This window comes from Leptonotus elevatus, chromosome 16 (genome assembly GCF_054856555.1).
Source record: "Leptonotus elevatus isolate MCC_2025b chromosome 16, RoL_Lele_1.0, whole genome shotgun sequence".
NCBI classification, from domain to species: Eukaryota; Metazoa; Chordata; class Actinopteri; order Syngnathiformes; family Syngnathidae; genus Leptonotus; species Leptonotus elevatus.
Window position 1 is genome coordinate 18,866,677 of NC_141254.1, and position 18,605 is coordinate 18,885,281.

Genomic DNA, 18,605 nt, shown 5'->3' on the forward strand with positions numbered 1-18,605 from the left:
AAAAAAACATGCAACTAAGGTGTGTTTTTTCAGATATCATTAGCTAAGTACGTTTTTTTTTTATGGCAACCCAATAACATGCTAGCCATGAATTGATAGGAAAAGGGAAACTTGTTGAAGTGCAACAACTAATCAAATAGCCAACAACTAAACAATTATATTGACAACTCCTTTGATAATAGTTATTAAAAAAAAAAACTCAGTGAACTTAATGTTCTAATCCTCTGAATTTCACCATCTCAACAGGAAATCTCAAAAGTTCTACCGTCCACCATGAAAGCACACTGATTATCTTTCAAAGTGATACATTTGCTAACATCTGATTTTCCTCTGCAAGACAATTAACATTTTTCAGATTGTCTGACGGAAGTTGTGGACCCAACTAGGAACTGAGGTGATTTTTATTTTGTAATTATTTTTTTATTTTTACAAAAACATAATGCTCTGCAGCTTTAATACAATATCAGATTTTGTACTTCTTAATTATTATGTACAAGAAAGTAAACTTTGTCTTGTAAACGTATGTTCATTTGGATAAATAAACATTATACATATTTGTGTGTGTGTTTTTCATTCAACGAACACGGGCGCGTGTGTGAATGAGGGGGGAATTGACCAATGGGCGCGCGGCCTGCATTGTGACCAAACAAAGACACGGCGCTCCATTGGATGCAACGCGACAAATCAACGTGGAGGTGAGCCTGAGGAGAGTGGTCGACCAATTGGAGCTCATAGACAGCGCGGTCCGTCGAATGGAAAGCGAAGAGAGGATTTAGGGGCGTTTCCAGGAAGAGGCTGCTTGCATTTTCCTGTAATGGCGGACCAGACAGAAAGTGAAGCGATCGGATTCAACGACAACAGGTCAGAAAATGACCAACTCGAGTGTTTATAGCGATGTCGCCGCCGTATGATGTTGGACGCTTGTTGCCGTAGTGAAATCAACTGGCTGGACGGCTCTTTTGCTGCCAGAATGTTGGAAATAAAGCCACTATTTGTGAGTGTAGCCTCGGAAGCTAATATGCATTCGGCTAAGTAGCTAGCGGCTACTTTTGTAGCCTTCGCGCACGCGGTAAACATCCGGACAAAAACTTGTGCCTTCATTTCCATTGTGTTTGTATATGTAGTCGAACTTGTCTTGCTTCCCAGCTCACAACTGGCTCTAATTTGTGCCAATTCCAAGTGATTGTTTTCCCAAGTTAACTTGCTAGCTGACGCTAGTTAGCAGAGGCAGCTACACTCAAATGGAACATTTGGCGTTTTGAAGGCACATGCCTTCGAAAAGCTTGCTTGTGCTATTGGGAAGTCCTCAACAGCATTCTCCCGGAGCCTCGTTCTCATCAACACATTAGTCACCGACACCAAGACTTTTGGGAGTAGGGACCGAGACCAGACCAAGGCCATAAAAATCTCTCTCTCTTCGTCTGCAATTCATTCAAGGCAGTAACAGGCAAAATCTAACACCTAAACAAAAACCTTGGACATGCACTACTTGCAAAAAGGTAGGGGTTTTTGGCTTTCAGGTGAAATTTCAGGATGAGTCGTGGCTCAGGGTATTCAGTAACCAGATGGTCGGCTGCTTGATGCCGCTCTTCCCAAGGCATGTGTCGTTGTGTCCTTGGGCAAGGCAATTGACACCAATGTTTTGCTCCTCACACTGGGGTATGGGAGGTGCGAATGTTTGGTGGTGGTCGGAGGGGCCATAGGCGCACACTGGCAGCCACGCTTCCGTCAGCCTGCCCCGGGGCAGCTGTGGCTACTTAAGTAGCTTACCGCCACCAGAGAGTGAATATGTGAGTGCGTGAATAATGCAACCACTGTGAAGCGTCTTTGAGTGTCCAAAAAAGCACTATATAAATCTAATGCATTATTATTAAAATACATTCAGAACTTTACAGGTGAAGTTAATGTGACCTTCTCTAAGCTTTTGAATGCACGTGTCCCACTGTCAAATTGTGGGCCAAAGTCAACATTTATTGAAAAATTGATGGCAATTGTGCTTGTTGTTTTCGCTTCGCTCCAGATTGATCAAATGAAACATTTCCAAATAACAAACTTGAATACACTGAATCTGGAACAAACAAACTTGAATATTTTCTAGACATGACAATCAGATTTCAGATCAAATATGAGAATCAGATTTGCTTACCGTGACAACACGTTCATGTGTGTGTGTGTGTGTGTTGTAGGATGGCCCAGCAGGCCGCGCGGTTCCGCGGACCCGTCCCGGCACAGGCGCCTGCGGCCACCTCCGTCGCGCCGGCTCCCGCCCAGACACCCGTGCTGCGCGGCCCGCCGCCCCTCCTCAGGCCACCGCCCCCCCCTTTCGGAATGATGAGGGGTCCGCCGCCGACACGACCACCCTTCCCACGGCCTCCTTTTGACCCCAGCATGCCGCCCATCCCGCCGCCGGCAGGCATGCCGCCCCCTATAGGACCGCCCCACTTACAGGTGAACCTTGAGCAAAGTTCTTTTGGTGGTTCTTTTGTGATTGTTCCAAGAAGTGAAGTTTGTGGCAGGCCTACCTGCATGAAAAGCCGCCATGTTGTGACCAAATGCAAACAACATTTTTGATGGTATGACTCGTCTTCATTTAAACACATTTTTAAAATGTTCTTTTGCGCCTGAGCTTGCTCTAAAAAAAAATGATGCTGTTTCGTCTCACAAAAGGCTGCTAATTGAATGCTAACTTACACTGTAAAACGCCACAGACAAGCTAACGGAAACTAGCTTGGATGTTAGGGTCATAAAAAAAACAAAAGTAAGTAAAAAAACATTAATGACGTGTTTGTGGCGCCTTTCCTGCAGAGACCCCCGTTTCTTCCCCCTCCCATGGGCAATCTTCCGCCCCCTCCGGGGATGCTTTTTCCGCCCGGGATGCCCCCGGTACCGACTTCGGCAAGTCCTGCGCTCAACCCCACCGAGGAGATCTGGGTGGAGAACAAGACGCCTGAGGGGAAGGTGAGACAGCGCTTGAAAACAAATCTGACATGTTAGCTGGCTGTCTGCATCCAGCCAAACTTCTTTACCACTTTGACCCCCCCCACCCCACCCCACCCCCAGGCTTATTACTACAACGCTCGCACCAGGGAGTCAGCATGGACTAAACCGGAAGGTGTGAAAATTATCCAGCAGGCAGAACTCAACCCTCTGCTGGTGGCAGGGGCCAATAACGCCGCGGCAGGCGTCCCTTCCGCAACAGGGGCCACCAGCGCGGGGCCCCCTGCTGCGGGGGCCCCAGTCGCTGGGCTCTCCGGTGCTGGTGCTACCGCCGTGGGGACTATCAGCGGACTAACCGTGGCCGTCAGCTCCAGCAGCATCAACACCATGGCCGGCGCGGCCGCCTCGCCCGTTAGCGCCCCCTCCCGTACACTCAGCTCCAGTCCGGACCCCAACGCCACCCTGGTCCCCTCCATCACCATAGCAGGTTGCAACACACACACACACGCACAACATCAGGAGTGTCCAAACTTGTTCCTCCAAGGACTTTGGACACCTGCACGCATGCCTGAATTCACACGTATGCCCCCCCCCCCCCCTCCCCCACAGCAGCCAGCGCCGCAGCGGAACTGGCCACCGCCGTTGTGGCCAGCTCATCGGTGTCAGCCATTCCGATCGCCGTGGCGACAGCATCCACGGTGCCGTCCCCCGTCACGGCCATGCAGGCGCTGCTGCCCGCCGCTCTGCCGCACGGCGTGGGCCAGCCCACCGCCACCATCCCCGCCTTCCCGCCCGTCATGGTGCCGCCCTTCCGCGTGCCCTTGCCGGGCATGCACATCCCCCTGCCAGGTGAGAGCAACATCGCAAACACGACGGACGCACATTTCCATGCACACTTTATTCCGGGGAATGACCCATTTAGATTTTGTTTTAGGCCCATGCCGATTGTGATGTTTGGTATAAAAACATTACGGAACCAATTTAGTCTGATGAATAAAAAAAAAAAAAAAGTATAATGAATTTAAATAAGTTCCTTTTGGGTCCTTAACGCTGCCAACAAAGATGAATTACAGGCAAAATATTGGACTGGTTTCAAAGAATTTGAAGTACTTGAAATTTATTGCTTTTCAACAGAAAATTTAAAGTGCATAACATGAAAAAACCCCATCAAATAATGAATTTGGCTTTGGATTGAGGCCATGAATGTCTGCAGTTTTTAAGCAACATCATGAGTGGCGTTGGTGGCAAAACTGCATTTCTACTTGATGCCCTTGAACTTTCAGTCGCAGTTTGCAACTCTTTTCTTGACAAAATAAAAACCTGAAACGCGTTTGTCACGTCAAAACAAAATGATGGACAGAAGCCGGCAATGTTACTTAAATAATTTTTTCTTTTTTTCTTTTTAAATCCTCGGTGGTGGACTCTTGTCCGTTTCCGCTTGTTGATGTTGTTATAAAAGCAAAATGACCATCCGGAACTTGTTCATTGGGAACCTAACATGCTAACTTGCCATTGCTGATGTAAATGTTGGCGTCTAGCTCATCACAGGAAAATATGTAAATTACCCACACTGAAACATCACTATTGGTCAAAAATTGAGACGTCTCGATCGGACACATTTTGGAAAATAAGCCCATGACACAAGATTTGAGTTAATAGCAATTTAGATGCACCAAATTCTAAAATCTTTTTCACATAGCATGCTTCCTTTACAGCTGCCGCCAATCACCACTGCACTGCTTAGCCCCGCCCCATTTGGCTCCCATAGAAGAAAAAAGACAATCATTGACGGAAGTTGACCTGTGCTTGCTTCCCTCCTCATCTCCTTTCCCTCCTCCTCATGTTGTCTCGCTGTATTTAATGACATTGGTTGGTCTCAACTCAACTAAACTCCCCACCCTCCAATTAATTATATTTAATAAAAAGACAGAAGTACGACTGTCTGGCGCCATCTTGTACCTCTAATTTGATATATAACATTTGTGCTCTGGCAACCCATGCATTCACTTATTTTCACATAAAAAATATATTTTCCAATAATTTTTTAAAACTCATTTGCTCCCCAAAACGTAAAAATACGTGCTATTTTAAATATTTTATGTGTCCCGAGGACGTATTTATACATTTTAATGTTTTTTTTTTTTAATGCTAGAGCATACAGAAGGCTTTGCTGCAGCCTCTCAATTCCAAAGAACAGTTGAAGAAATGGTAGTTATTACACAAATAGCCCATAGGTGGCAGCAGAGAAAACGATCAATCAGGGCCATGTTGAAAAAAAACCTCACATTTCTTTTCTGTTTTTTACTCTCATTTCTAAATAGATTTGTGAATTTAAAAAATCCTGATGAAAGAGAGACTCTAATCTTTCAATTGATAGCTTCCATGTTTTTATAGCAATAGAACACAATATTCTGTGGGCCTGGTAAAATCCAGTAAAACAGCCGGGAGTGAAGGGGGTTGCTTCAGCGAAAATGGCTGCAAGTGAATGAGTTAACGTGTTTATTTTTGGGGTAGGAGCCAACCCCCGTTCACTAGATTATATCCCCACTTATTCAAGAATTTTGGGGCTTGGGAAACCCCCAATTCTTTTTACTTTTGTTTTTTCAATGAAAATGTTGAATGTCAATTATTTGCGTATTTTCCGCCAACTTTCGATTTCCTAACCCATGCGGCTCGACATCAAATTTGTGGCACCTGAGATGAATATTTATGATTTACTACTGTCAAGTAATGTGGTAAGGATTTCCGTTGGGGGGGGGGGGGGTTATGAACTGTACTTTAACTATTTCACATCCATTCCCCCCCTCATCTCGAAATGCGGTGGCCCTTAAGCACCAAAGTTTGCCCACACACAGCTTGACCTCTGACCCCAAGTCTGTGGCACACACACACACACGATGAGAGCTGAGAGTGTGTGTTGCTGGTGCCCGCCACCAACCAGATGCTTGCTTGTGCGTTGTTGTTGTTGCAGGTGTAGCAATGATGCAGATAGTTGGCGCTCCCTGCGTAAAGGCGGGCCCCGGCGCCAACGGTAAACGCACCCGCCCGCCCGCCCGCCTCTCACTCGCCCTCGCTAGATGGCATGCTTGTCTGTCCGTCATTCGGCCACACACACCAAATCAAATGCTGACGTTTCCAGAGCCGCCTGCATCTCGTGGGTGTTTGTGTGTTTGGGGTTGTTTTTTTTGTTTTTGTCTGCTTGTGCGTATGTTGAAGGTAAAGAACAAAAGGTGACAACGTGTTCGTGTGACATGTTGCGCTCTGTTTTTGAAGTTGTGCGTGTTCTCCCAGCCTTTTGTGTTTGTATGCGTTTCTTACTTTCTGCTTGTTTATTCATTCTGTCCACTGTGAGTTCCTCAATGGTCATGTCATCAGACAAGAACATTGGTAGAATTTATTCCCCTTTGCCCCTTACTGTACGCACGCACGCACACACACACACACACACACACACACACACACACACACACACACACACACACTGAGTAGCTGTCAGAATAAGCCATGCGCGCCGGTTGCCAACGCTGTGCCGCTCGTCCCGCCCCTCAGGAATGCTGCCGGGCATGGGCCCGCCCCTGGTGTCCATGATGCACCCTCAGCTGACGTTGTCGGCGGCACCCGCCGCCTCCATGGCCGCCGCCACGCTGCATCTGCCCGAGTGGTCCGAGTACAAGACGGTGGACGGCAAGACGTACTACTACAACAACCGCACCCTCGAGTCCACCTGGGAGAAGCCGCATGCCGTGCTGCACCGAGGTGGGAGCGCCGCATGTGCTTACATGAGATGCGAAAGTGCGCACACCCTATGCCGTTTGTACAGCGGTTATTTGGATGACCTTGTTGAACTTCAAATTGTCAAAATCCGCTCAACAAGTAAATGTTGTCCCGTTTCTGATTTCTTCCATGAAAGCAGAGTGATTGTTTATATTCTTTCAAAATAAGATATTTGCAAATGTTCGCTCTTACTTTGAAAACAGGTTGCAAAATCTTTGCCAATTTTCTGACAGATTTTGCAACCCAACAAGCAGCTGAATCGCAATCAAATTCGTCTGTGCATTTTTTGCACTGTCAATTTGAAATTGTGCTGTTTTGGAATAAAATGATGGAAATAAAGAAATGCTTATTTTAGAAAGATTCATTAATTCATGGTAAAAATTACAGACGGATGAATTCATTTTTATAACGAAACAGTAGTTGCGGCCCTACTCTGTACTTGAGTGCAAGGATGGGTACTTGTCACAAAGTAGTTTATAACATGGCACAATGGAAAGAACCCTTCTTAGCACACGTACCAGTTTCTTTTTTTTTTATGAGCTTACAAAGTTGCTCATTTGCATTGAGAAGAAGGACAAAATGCTGTTGTTTTAAGAGCTAGCTAGCGTTGGCTCTGCTTTAATGCCGTCAAAACAACGTGCTTGCTTTACTAACGTTTTCAAGTGACTAACAAATGCTGATTTGACAACGCATTGAATGTTTGTTTTTTTAGATTAGACAAAAGAATTTTGGAACTCAATAAGCTGGCGTTTCTTCTTAATTCTCATCTATTTTACACGGTGTTGTCAAAAAAAAGTGCCCATTTTGACAGTAAGGAAAAAACATTTCTATTTTCACGTGTTGAGGTAAAATTCCAAAGTTTTTTGAAAAATTAAGTCTGCAAGTAAAGGATGGTACGCCGCTGCTCAACGAGCGAGCAAACCCGCTGAAAGACGTTTGACGTGTGTGCAGAGAAAGAAGTCGAGAAGGCCAAGGAGCGTCTGGCGCAGGAGGAAGCGGAGGCCATGGAGATGGAGGAGGAGGAGGCCAAAATTCTCAACATGAACAACGACAAGCAGGTGCCACAAACGCGACAGCTCCGATGACGCCACTCACACATTTTCGTCCCCATAAAGCCCAATTTTCATTTACCTTTTTTTCCCCTTTCGCTTAAAAACAAGTCCATTTGCAATGACATCATTGTCATCAAAGTAGTTTTGATTATTTACGTGTGATTTTCATTTTATTTTCACATTATCTGTATCGATACATATTTTCTATTAAAGTCATTTTTTTTCCCCCTCCAATGTAAACAAGGTCTTCAAACAATTTTCATAATGGTTGTCTATTTAATTTGAGAAACGTTCAGTTGTCGGTGAATAGTTTGAAATGTTCAAACGTGATCTTGGGAAGTGACTTTGACAAATCAAGTGACTTGAACCCTTTCTGTGTTTTCCCAAGGAACGCAAAGAAGAAGAAATGAGCGAGGAAGAGAAGGCGGCGCAGAAAGCTCGTCCGGTGGCCACCAACCCCATCCCGGGAACGCCCTGGTGCGCGTCGTCCATGTCGGCTAGCAGCGGCTAGCAGCGGCTAGCAGCGGCTAGCCCTCCCCGCTAATTGTTGCGTTTACCCGCCGGCCCACAGGTGTGTGGTGTGGACGGGCGACGAGCGCGTCTTCTTCTACAACCCGACCACTCGGCTGTCCATGTGGGACCGGCCCGACGAGCTGCAGGGCCGCTCCGACGTCAACAAACACATCCAGGAGCCGCCGCACAAGAGGGGCCTGGACGACAGGAGGACAGGTGAGAGCCACCGACGACCGCCACCCGCCTTGGCTCGCTGCGCGTGTGGTTTCGTGTATTTCATCTGTGTGTGTCTTTGTGTGTGTGTGTGTGTGTGTGCGCAGTTTTCAGCAAGGAGGAGCCCGAGCTGGCCCAGGCCGCGGACGACGCTCACGACGAGGAGATCTCCAAAGCAAAGAAGAGAAAGTCAGTCACGCGTGCGCGGCCGTTGGAATGAGCAGACGGCTCTTATTTGTCCTGACACGCGCACGCCGTTTGCGCCCGCACAGGAAGGAGGACGCCAACGAGGCGGACTTGGAGAAGGAGGCGGTGATGGAGGCGGAGCTCCGGGCAGCCCGCGACAGAGCCGTGGTGCCCCTCGAGTCCAGGATGACGCAGTTCAAGGACATGCTGCTGGAGCGAGGCGTACGTTGCACTCCACTGGACAACCCCAAAAGCAATTGTTTCAAAAATAATAATAATGAAAATTCATTCATCCAAGGAAATCTTATCAGCTTTTTTTTTTTCCCCCCCCCGTGTGTGCGCGCAGGTGTCGGCTTTCTCCACGTGGGACAAAGAGCTTCACAAGATTGTCTTCGACCCTCGATACCTTCTGCTCAACCCCAAAGAACGCAAGCAGGTCATCGGCGTCTCCTCGTTGCGGTTTTGGCCTCCCTCGTAGGAACCGGTTCCACCTTGTGGCTGCGCTTGCAGGTCTTCGACCAGTACGTGAAGACCAGAGCGGAGGAGGAGAGGAAGGAGAAGAAGAACAAGCTGATGCAGGCCAAAGACGACTTCAGGAAGATGATGGACGAGGCCAAGCTGACGGCCAGGTGAGGCGTCGCCGGTCCCTTTAGCGTTAGTCCTCGCTATGTTAGCTAGCATACGACAGCATATTCTCAGTTGAACCATTACAAACTGCACATGTACCGTATTTTCGCGACTATAAGGCGCACTTTAAAGTCTTACATTTTTTCAAAAATCACCGTGTGCGCCTAATAGTGAGGTGCGCGTTGTGTGTGTGGACCAAGGTCCAAAATCTGACTGCCTGTATGGGAGGACTTCCCGCAACATATTGCTTATATACAATATATGTGTGTTAAACACAGAAATAGCACCCGTAACTGTGATTGCGTCTTATAATGCGGTGCGCCTTATGGACGTGAAAATAAGATTTTGCAGCCAAATGTGTATGCCGAGATACGTTTCTTGGGAGTCCCAAGATGGCGGCCCCGCGGCTTCAAAAATCTCAGCCTATGGCCTATCCGGTAAGGCCGACCCTGTGTTGTTGTGCGCCCGCTAAATGGGCTGTGTGGAAACAGAAGAGCTATAAATAAACTATGCCGCATTTTGCGTTGCGAGTTTAAAATGCCGGACTGTTGTTGAACGGATGCGGTTACATAATCTTGACGTTTAAAAAAAACCATGGTTAATCGTAAAAAAACGGTTAATAGCTGCACCCCTAATGAGGCCTCATGTAACACCTCCGTCATCTTCTCTGCCTCTTAATTTTGCCGTACCCGCAGGACCACCTTCAGCGAGTTTGCCGTCAAGCACGGCCGAGACCCTCGATTCAAAAGCATAGACAAGATGAAGGACAGGGAAGCCATCTTCGTCGAACACATGGCGGCCCTGAGGAAGAGGGACAAGGACGACTCCAAATCCAGAGGGGAGAAGGTAAGGGACCCCCCCCCCCTCCTCCTCCTCCTCCTCCCGATGGGGCAACGGTCTGACGAGAGCTTTTTTGCCGGTGGCAGGTGAGGCAGGACTTCTTCGAGATGCTGAGCGACCAGCACGTGGAAGGAGGACAGCGCTGGAGCAAAGTCAAAGAAAGGATGGAGACGGACCCCCGTTACAAGGCGGTGGAAAGCTCCGCCCTCAGGGAGGATTTCTTCAAGCAGTACCTGGACAAGCAGGCCAAGGTCACCACGACTTCACTTTGCGGGTTTTCCATTTGCTTAACTTTATTTTTCAGTGCAACGCCACTTTCCAGAATTTTTTATTTTTTTTTGTCCCTGATTTTATGCTCAAACTGAAATCAGCCAAAAGTTCAGCTTGACTTATTTGCTCCAAAAACGTATAATGTTCCATTTTAAATATTATCATGCTCCCAAAGACGTGTTATACGTTTTTTAGTTTTTTTTTTATGCTAGAGCATACAGAAGGCTTTGACGCGGCCTCTGACCTGAAGAGGTCGCTTAAAGCAATGCTAGTTTGAACAAAAACGGCCAGCAGGTGGCAGCAGGGTATAAGAGATCAACTAGGACATCATGTTCTTCTTCGTCAATAGTGTCTAGACTGAAAACAGGTAGAAATATACTTTTTTTTTACTGATGAAAGAAGAGACTGTAATCTTTCTTTTGGTAGGTTCCATGTTTTGATAGCAATAGAGCACAATATTCTGTGGGCCTCGCAAAATCAGTCAAAATGCAGTAAAACAGCCGGGAGCAAAGGGGGTTGCTTCAGTCAAAATGGCCCGGAGTAGTGAATGAGTTAAAAACCAAATTGATCAACCAAGCGGTAAAATGTCCTCCATCTTAATGTCAATGTCTGATGCGTAATCGTGCAGAGTTTGGACTTGGACAAGGAGCGCGAGCTGGAGCGCCAGGCTCGCATCGAGGCCAGCCTGCGCGAACGCGAACGCGAGGTCCAAAAGGCTCGATCGGAACAGACCAAAGAGATCGACCGCGAGAGGGAGCAGCACAAGCGGGAGGAAGCCATCCAGCACTTCAAGGCGCTCATGTCCGACATGGTGAGACGCGCGCGCGCACGCGCACACACCACGACAAGGCGCGATCAACCTCGTCTTTGTGCTGGCGCTCGCAGGTGCGCTCGTCGGACGCTTCGTGGTCGGACACGCGGCGGAACCTTCGCAAAGACCACCGCTGGGAGTCGTCATCGCTTCTGGAGCGCGAGGAGAAGGAGAAGCTCTTTAACGACCACGTGGAGGCGCTGGCCAAGAAGAAGAAGGAGCACTTCAGGCAGCTCCTGGACGAGACCACCGTGGTGGGTGAACCAGCACTCGCCCAAATGCCACAAAACTGCACGTCGACCCGTCCGACTTTCTCCAGGGCCCGCGCGGGTCCTGATTATTTGTAGTCGAGGAAGCCGAGAGCTGATAAATAAAACTCAAATATCGGTGGCAACATTTTGAATAGTACAAACGTTTACAGCTATTTTCATTGAACGCGTTTAGGCAAGGCAGCTCGGTTTACCGCATGTGGCACATTTCATACACAAAGCAAGACATGACACCGCCAAGCATCGACAAAAGCAGAGCAGAGAAAACAAAAGTAGCCTACAAAAAGGACGTACGTTGGCGTTTAAGCAATGTTAAAACTTGAAAAACATTTCAAACTGAAGTAGAGAAGTCGAGTAGGTTTCTGAAATAACTAAAATGAAAAAAATGATTTCAAATGTTTAGAAGATGTTAATCAAAGGTATCTGGCAAGGTTTTTAAAAGCATTTGCACTCGGGTTGAGTTTACTTCATCTTATTCCATTTGTGTGCAGCATCGCCGCCAAATGCAGCTTCACCGTGTTTACTTTGAATTTTGGGCTTCACTGATTGACCCAAGTCCGGGAAAAAAAAAACGATGCTATGAATGTTTGCTGAACATGCGTTTTCTTTTGCAGATCACGCTGACCACCACGTGGAAGGAGGTCAAGAAGGTCATCAAGGAGGACCCTCGATGTATCAAGTTCTCCTCCAGTGACCGAGTAAGGCCTCGCCCTCACAATTGACCTCAGTGACACCCTCCTCAATCTTCGGGGGGTTCTTGCCGTGTTTGGACACGGCGCCCCAACGAGCCGGTTGCGCAACACTGCGTGCTTGCTGACCCTAAATTGTTTTTGGCAAATTACAAATTTGGCAACACTTCTGCCAACGTGGCGAACTCTGCTTTGATTCTTGCGAGCTGTCAGTCGATTGAGTCGTTGTTTTGGATGTTGCTTGCAGAAGCGACAGCGCGAGTTTGAGGACTACATCAAAGACAAGTACATCACGGCCAAAGCCGACTTCAGGACCCTCCTGAAGGAGACCAAGTTCATCACATACAGGTCCGCACTTGACCTCTTTTCCGTCTGCTGAGCGACCGCCGCGGCCTTCCGTTTATCCGTCTTAATCGGTGACGCGTCTGTGATGTTTTGCCACGCGCGGCAGGTCCTGGAAGCTGATCCAGGAGTCCGAGCAGCACCTGAAGGACGTGGAGAAGATCCTACAGAACGACAAGCGCTACCTGGTTCTGGAATGTGTTCCCGAGGAGCGCCGCAAGGTCATCATGTCTTACATCGAGGACCTGGACCGGCGCGGACCGCCCCCGCCCCCCACCGCCTCGGAGCCCACGCGCCGCTCAGCCAAGTGAAAACAACCCCCCGCCCCCCCACACTCTCTCCCCCCCCCCCCACAGGGCCCTGCCATCGCCAAGTGCTCGGGTTTGCGAAAGACTGGATTTCCACGGGCCGTTTGGGAAATGCAACCTTCCAAATTGCAAACTTTCCGTGGGAATTGATGGCAAGCGCAACATTTAAACATTTACTTTTGTCATGAGCAGAATAGATTGCTCTCCTTGCCCACATGCGAGGGCATTACAGCCGTGGCGGCAAATCGAAAGCTTGCAACACAAAGCATACAAATGCGCCAAGCAAGCGGACTGCTCCAAACTGTAAAGTGGGCCACTCGTAAGTCAAGGTACGGCTGGACGTGCATGAATGAAGTCTGCTTGTTGCCAAAATCCATTTTGACATCCCCCTTTAGCTTCCTGCTTTAGTCTCATTCATTCCCACGGAAAGTTTGCAACTTTGCCCCAATTTTGCAAGCCCACTGGAAACTCGTCCATGTAGAGACGGAGCGCCCCCTCCCGGGCTATCAGGTCGCCTTTCACCCTTCACCTCTGCCTTGAGGGACGACGACGACGATGAAGAAGAGGCTGCGTTGGGGTCTGCGGCCGCTGATGTATGATAGTTCATGTAAATCATGTTTAGTGCGTGCGTGCGTGCGTGTCGGAGGTGAGCCCAAGCCTTACAGCGCCGCCACCGTCCGGAATGTTCCCCAACTCTGTCTCCACGTTCTAATAAACGCAACTTCTTGTCTTTTTCAACTTGCAGAAACGCTTCCTTGACGCAAACACAATATGGAGCCATTAAACATAAAATTATTCAATGACCTCAGAACACAACATTACTGTAAACATAAACAAGAAAATGACAGTAACATTAAAACAAAGTAACCATAATGTGGAAAGAACAAAAAAAAAACACTAGATTGCATGAAAATATGTAAAATAATTACAAATGTGTTAAAGAAATCACCGTAAATAACGTGAAAAATGTGAAGTCGAGAACGCAAATATTGCCAACAATTAGAAGTAAATTTATTTTAAAATATCACCTGAAATAAAACTGCAAGCCGATGTTTGACGTAAATGTACTGCGTAAAAGATACGCTGCATGAAGTTATTTGCTCAAATGTATGAAATATTTTGATAAGAGTAAGACATTCCATTATTTGTATATTGAAAGCAAATTATGAAGGCAGGTTTGCTGGAAGTCAGAATGTGTTATGGGGGTCAATGAACATATAGTGAGTGTGAAAATGGAGGGAATTATAGTTTGTGTGTACGGTTAAAACAATATGTAATACATCAAGTAAACAGTACGTCACTTTTTTAAAGAACATCACAGTACAGTACTGGATTGCTTGTTGGACACCATTTTTTGTGTGACAGTGACGTCATAAAGTACGTCCGCTGTTATTGGTCCACGTTTGGCGAGCGTCTATGTCACGTGATCTAAAGCTCAGTCAGACTCGATCAAGCGATCGCAGCATCTTCTTTGTCCGCTGTATCCATAGATATCGATGGCTGCGTGTCGATGAATAACTACAGATCAGCGATGAATAAGCTAGCGGCTAAGTCTTAGCAGAGCGAAGGCGAACGGTTCAGTCCGCTCTCGTCGCCTCTTTGTGGGCCTGCAGGCAGCATGCGGCGTCTGCCGGGTGTCCTCGGACCGTTGCTCCCCGCCCTGGTGGCCCTCTCGTCGGCTGCGGCTGAATCCGCTCAAGTGGATGGAGCTCCGCCCTCCAAAATAGGCAAGAACATAATCTGCGGGATGTTCATTTTAATGTCCATGGGGAAAAAAAATACAATTTATGAACCGATTCCTCTTCATTCTACATTTTTCAGCGGTGGTGGGCGCAGGCATCGGGGGCAGCGCCACAGCGCACTTCCTGCGGCAGCACTTCGGGCCGGAGGTGCAGCTGGACGTGTACGAAAAGGGCGAGGTGGGCGGCCGCTTGGCCACCGTCACCGTCAACCGGAATGAGTACGAGTCGGGCGGCTCCATCATACACGCGCTCAACCTGCACATGCACGACTTCGTCCAACAGCTCGGTGAGGGGCAGGTCACGCACGCGCGCACAAGCACGCGAGCCCGCACGCACGCACGGCTGTTGACGATATGTGTGCGCGCACGCAGGTCTGAAGCAGCGTCGCGGCGTGTCAGGCAAGACGGCGGTGTTCGACGGCACGTCGGTGATCGCGGAGGAGACGGACTGGTACCTGCTGGACCTCCTGCGCCTGTGGTGGCGCTATGGCATCAGTTTCATCCGCCTGCAGATGTGGTTGGAGGAGATCATGGAGAAGTTCATCAGGTGTGCCATTTTGTGGCTTCTTGGTGACAAGGCGCTAGGTTAAACTGAGGGGAGGAGCTTCATCAAAAAGTAGTGCTTTGCCACCATCTTATGGCATGTCTTTGAAGCCCTTTTCTTGCGCTGCAGGATCTACAAGTACCAGGCCCACGGTTACGCCTTCAGCTCGGTGGAGGAGCTGCTGGAGTCGCTGGGCGGGAGCGGCTTTGTCAACATGACGCGCAGGCCGCTCTCTGATTCGCTGCTGGAGCTGGGCGTGTCCCAGCGCTTCATCGATGAGGTGGTTGCGGCCGTCATCAGGCTCAACTACGGCCAGAACGTCAGCGTGCCCGCCTTTGTAGGTCAGACTCATTTTTGGCTACTTTTTACTGGAGATTTGTTCCGAAAGTGATGGAAATTACAAAAGTGTTTATTTGATGTTTTCCCGTGGTTGCGTTTGCAGGCGCGGTGTCGCTGGCGAGCTCCCATTCCAACCTTTGGGCGGTGGAAGGCGGCAACAAGCTGGTTTGCGAGGGCCTGCTCAAGTTAGCCAACGTCAACCTCAAGCGCGCACGCGTCACCTCCGTGCGACCTCTCCAGTCAGGTAATAATGGCAGGAAGTTAACTTCCTGTACGCCACCACATCCACTTCCTGTCGGCTTCTTTGACTTAACTGCGCAAACCGAATTTCAACCAATCAATTTGAACCACGTGTATAATTTACGCACTTTGGCATACTGCCGAGATTGACATGTTTGATTTTTTTCTAGCAAAAAATAAATTAGTTCATGTTTTGTAATTCGCAGGACTTCACCTTTTTTTTAGTCTTCTTTCAAAATAAAAATCCTCAACGACACCCAATGACTTTTATAGGTTTCTGAAAAATAAAAAGATTTTGATTTCAGACAAATGTACGTCGTGACTCACTTTGGGATTGATTGTGATTTCATCACTTCAATTTTTCTTAAAATTGCAACAACAACAAAATTGCGTGTTTTGTGTAGAAATGTAAGATAGACATTAGGGATGGGCGAGTACCGATACCAGGTATCGTATCGGGCCTAAACCTGGCCTGATTTCACGGTATCAGTACTTGCGACGGCAACCGATACCGTTATTGGCTGCCCTCTTGTGGCCATTAGAAATTAGAAGACTCAAAAATTGCCATTAATTTCACACAATGTGAAGGAAAGATGTTATATTGGCATGTTTTGGTCTTTCTTCAAAATGATCTGTAATTGTTTTTTGGGGTGGAATTTTATGTATCTAAAGTACTAGTGGTATCTGTACTTGGTATCGGAGACAACTCAATCATTTAATACTTTTTTATTATTCATAAATGAAGATTGTAATCCAGCAGGTCCCTCCCGCATTTTCCCCGCAGGCGGCACACTTCGGTACGAGCTAAGCCTGGCGGGCGAGGCAGAAGAGCGCCACTCGTCGGCGTATGACGTGGTGGTGGTGGCGGCGCCGCTGCGAGTGGGCGGCGATGACGAGGGCATCTCCTTCCCGGACTTGGCGGCGTCCGTGGCGCCCGGCGAGGGCGAGTGGCAGGGCACGGTGGCCACGCTGGTGCACGGCTACCTCAACACGTCGCTCTTCGGTTTCCCGGATGCGCGGCTCTTCCCGTACGCCGGCGTGCTGACCACGGACGCGCCGGCGCTCTTCTTCAACAGCGTGGCCGGCGTTCATCCCGTCAACGTGCCGCCGGGCTTCCGCCGCAAGCGAGCGCACGAAGCCGCCGTCTACAAGGTCTTCTCGCCGGACGTGCTCACCAAGGAGCAGCTGAAGACGCTATTCAGGTGAGACGACGCCGTTGCCATCGAAGCGGAGGCACGCGGGTCCTTTCGGTGGTTTTTCTGACGCGCGTTGGCCCGCCGGCAGATCGTACTACTCGGCGCAGGCGACGGAGTGGCAGGCGTACCCTCGCTACGGCAGCGCGGCCGGCTCGGCGCTGCCACCTGTGGAGCTGCGGCCGCACCTCTACTACTTGAACGGCATCGAGTGGGCGGGCAGCGCCATGGAGATGAGCGCCGTGGCCGCCAAGAACGTGGCCCTGCTGGCCTACCACCGCTGGAACGGACGCGGCCTCAAAGTGGACCGGAAGGACTTGCCGCGCGCCATCAAGACCGAACTCTGACCTCTCGAGACACCGGCTTGTTTTGGTCGCCGTTGACGGCCGTGGCCGGGGGCACATTTATGCAAATCTGGATTTCCATACGGCGGGAATGAATGCGGCTCACAGCGCCGGCAAGAGTCCGCTGCAATATTTTTGCTGCTTTTGCTTAAATCAAATGGATTGATTACATTACAAAAAACAAAAAGATAAAAAAACTGGTCACTTCCTCTATTTTCAATTGTTATAAAGTCATGATGCATACAATGAGCTTCGGTTATTATTTTATAATAAAATTAACCATTTTATATGAAAAAAAATATTTTATAAAATAATTGGCAACTAAACATTTACGTACAAAATTTGAAATATAAATGAAATTATGGCTACAAAATGATCAGGAATTATTTAATTATTAAACCTAACTATTCTGTTAAATATAAACAATTGTACCTAAAAAAATTACATTGTTGTTTTATTCATCAATTGGTGAACTTTTGGTTCAATTCATTCTAATTAATAAATAATAACATGAGGATTTTGTTGTTAAAATGATTTTACATGAAATAAAAAAAAAATACCAAAATAAAATGTACATGATTGTTTTATTCAGCAATTTGCCAGTTAACTATAGTTACATTAACTACAATCAAATTTGAATAATCTATACATGTATGAATAAAAAGAATAGCAGTTTGATCTTGCAATCGGCCCACTCGCATCTTTTTATTCATCTTTTTCAACTCGTCCTGCTGGCCGGATGATGATATTCCGCCATAGTTCCGCCATGTATCCTAAATGCGGTCCTTAATCACAAAAGTTTGCACACCCCCCGTTACACACCGTGCCGCATCTTTAAATTGACGAAGCAGCCTGCTGGCAAACGCTGATGAATTGCTGGCCTAAATCCTGAGTCAGGGTGAGTTGCTGCAGGAAGTCCAAATATGGAAGAAGGCAGCAGTTTGCTGCAGGTTGCATCAGCTGACGTTCATCATTGCTTTCAAGAGCTTTATTTTCCTTGCCTTGTCTCCTCCGCGCCTCGTGTTCACCTTTGACCTTTCCACCGGTTATGTTGCTCCTTTGACAGAATGTTTTCAGATGAGATTGTCTGAGCTCCTTTTCAACTTGTTTGACTTGTGAATCTGGAGAAAGTCCCGTTCTTGTGGAAAGAACAAACTTGAGGTGATTTGACCTCCAATTAAATTTTTTGAAAGTTGAAAAGCCCCCACCCACCAATGCAGACCCTTTCTCAGGCATGCCCAACTAATTTTTTCCTTCCAATTTTTGTTCTGCTGCCAAATCATTGAGACTAAATGTATAATCAGCCCATCATAAAATTATAACTTTTTTTCCCCCCAGGTGAGGCAATTGCGAAGATATTTCTATTTGCAATA

General features: G+C 47.8%; 2 protein-coding genes across 4 annotated transcripts; both read left to right on the forward strand.

Moving 5' to 3' along the window:
• Positions 1-807: 807 nt before the first annotated feature.
• tcerg1b (transcription elongation regulator 1b (CA150)) lies at positions 808-13,569 on the forward strand. Of its 3 annotated transcripts, none has more exons than XM_086057633.1 (21): positions 808-861; positions 2,187-2,448; positions 2,806-2,958; positions 3,061-3,424; positions 3,547-3,786; positions 5,909-5,968; positions 6,487-6,693; positions 7,663-7,769; positions 8,152-8,240; positions 8,335-8,492; positions 8,597-8,678; positions 8,762-8,897; positions 9,022-9,111; positions 9,186-9,304; positions 9,998-10,148; positions 10,229-10,393; positions 11,041-11,223; positions 11,298-11,477; positions 12,107-12,190; positions 12,429-12,529; positions 12,633-13,569. In XM_086057633.1, the coding sequence occupies exons 1-21, from the start codon at positions 815-817 to the stop codon at positions 12,832-12,834; spliced, it is 3,180 nt and encodes a 1,059-aa protein (XP_085913759.1). In that variant the 5' UTR covers positions 808-814; the 3' UTR covers positions 12,835-13,569. The 3 variants fall into 3 exon arrangements, with proteins under 3 accessions (XP_085913759.1, XP_085913760.1, XP_085913761.1); XM_086057634.1 differs by having other exon boundaries at positions 3,550-3,786; XM_086057635.1 differs by lacking the exon at positions 5,909-5,968.
• Positions 13,570-14,260: 691 nt separating this feature from the next.
• Positions 14,261-17,918, forward strand: pcyox1l (prenylcysteine oxidase 1 like). Its single transcript, XM_086098766.1, has 7 exons — positions 14,261-14,558; positions 14,653-14,859; positions 14,945-15,119; positions 15,246-15,457; positions 15,559-15,699; positions 16,480-16,897; positions 16,980-17,918. The coding sequence occupies exons 1-7, from the start codon at positions 14,450-14,452 to the stop codon at positions 17,233-17,235; spliced, it is 1,518 nt and encodes a 505-aa protein (XP_085954892.1). The 5' UTR covers positions 14,261-14,449; the 3' UTR covers positions 17,236-17,918.
• Positions 17,919-18,605: the final 687 nt, after the last annotated feature.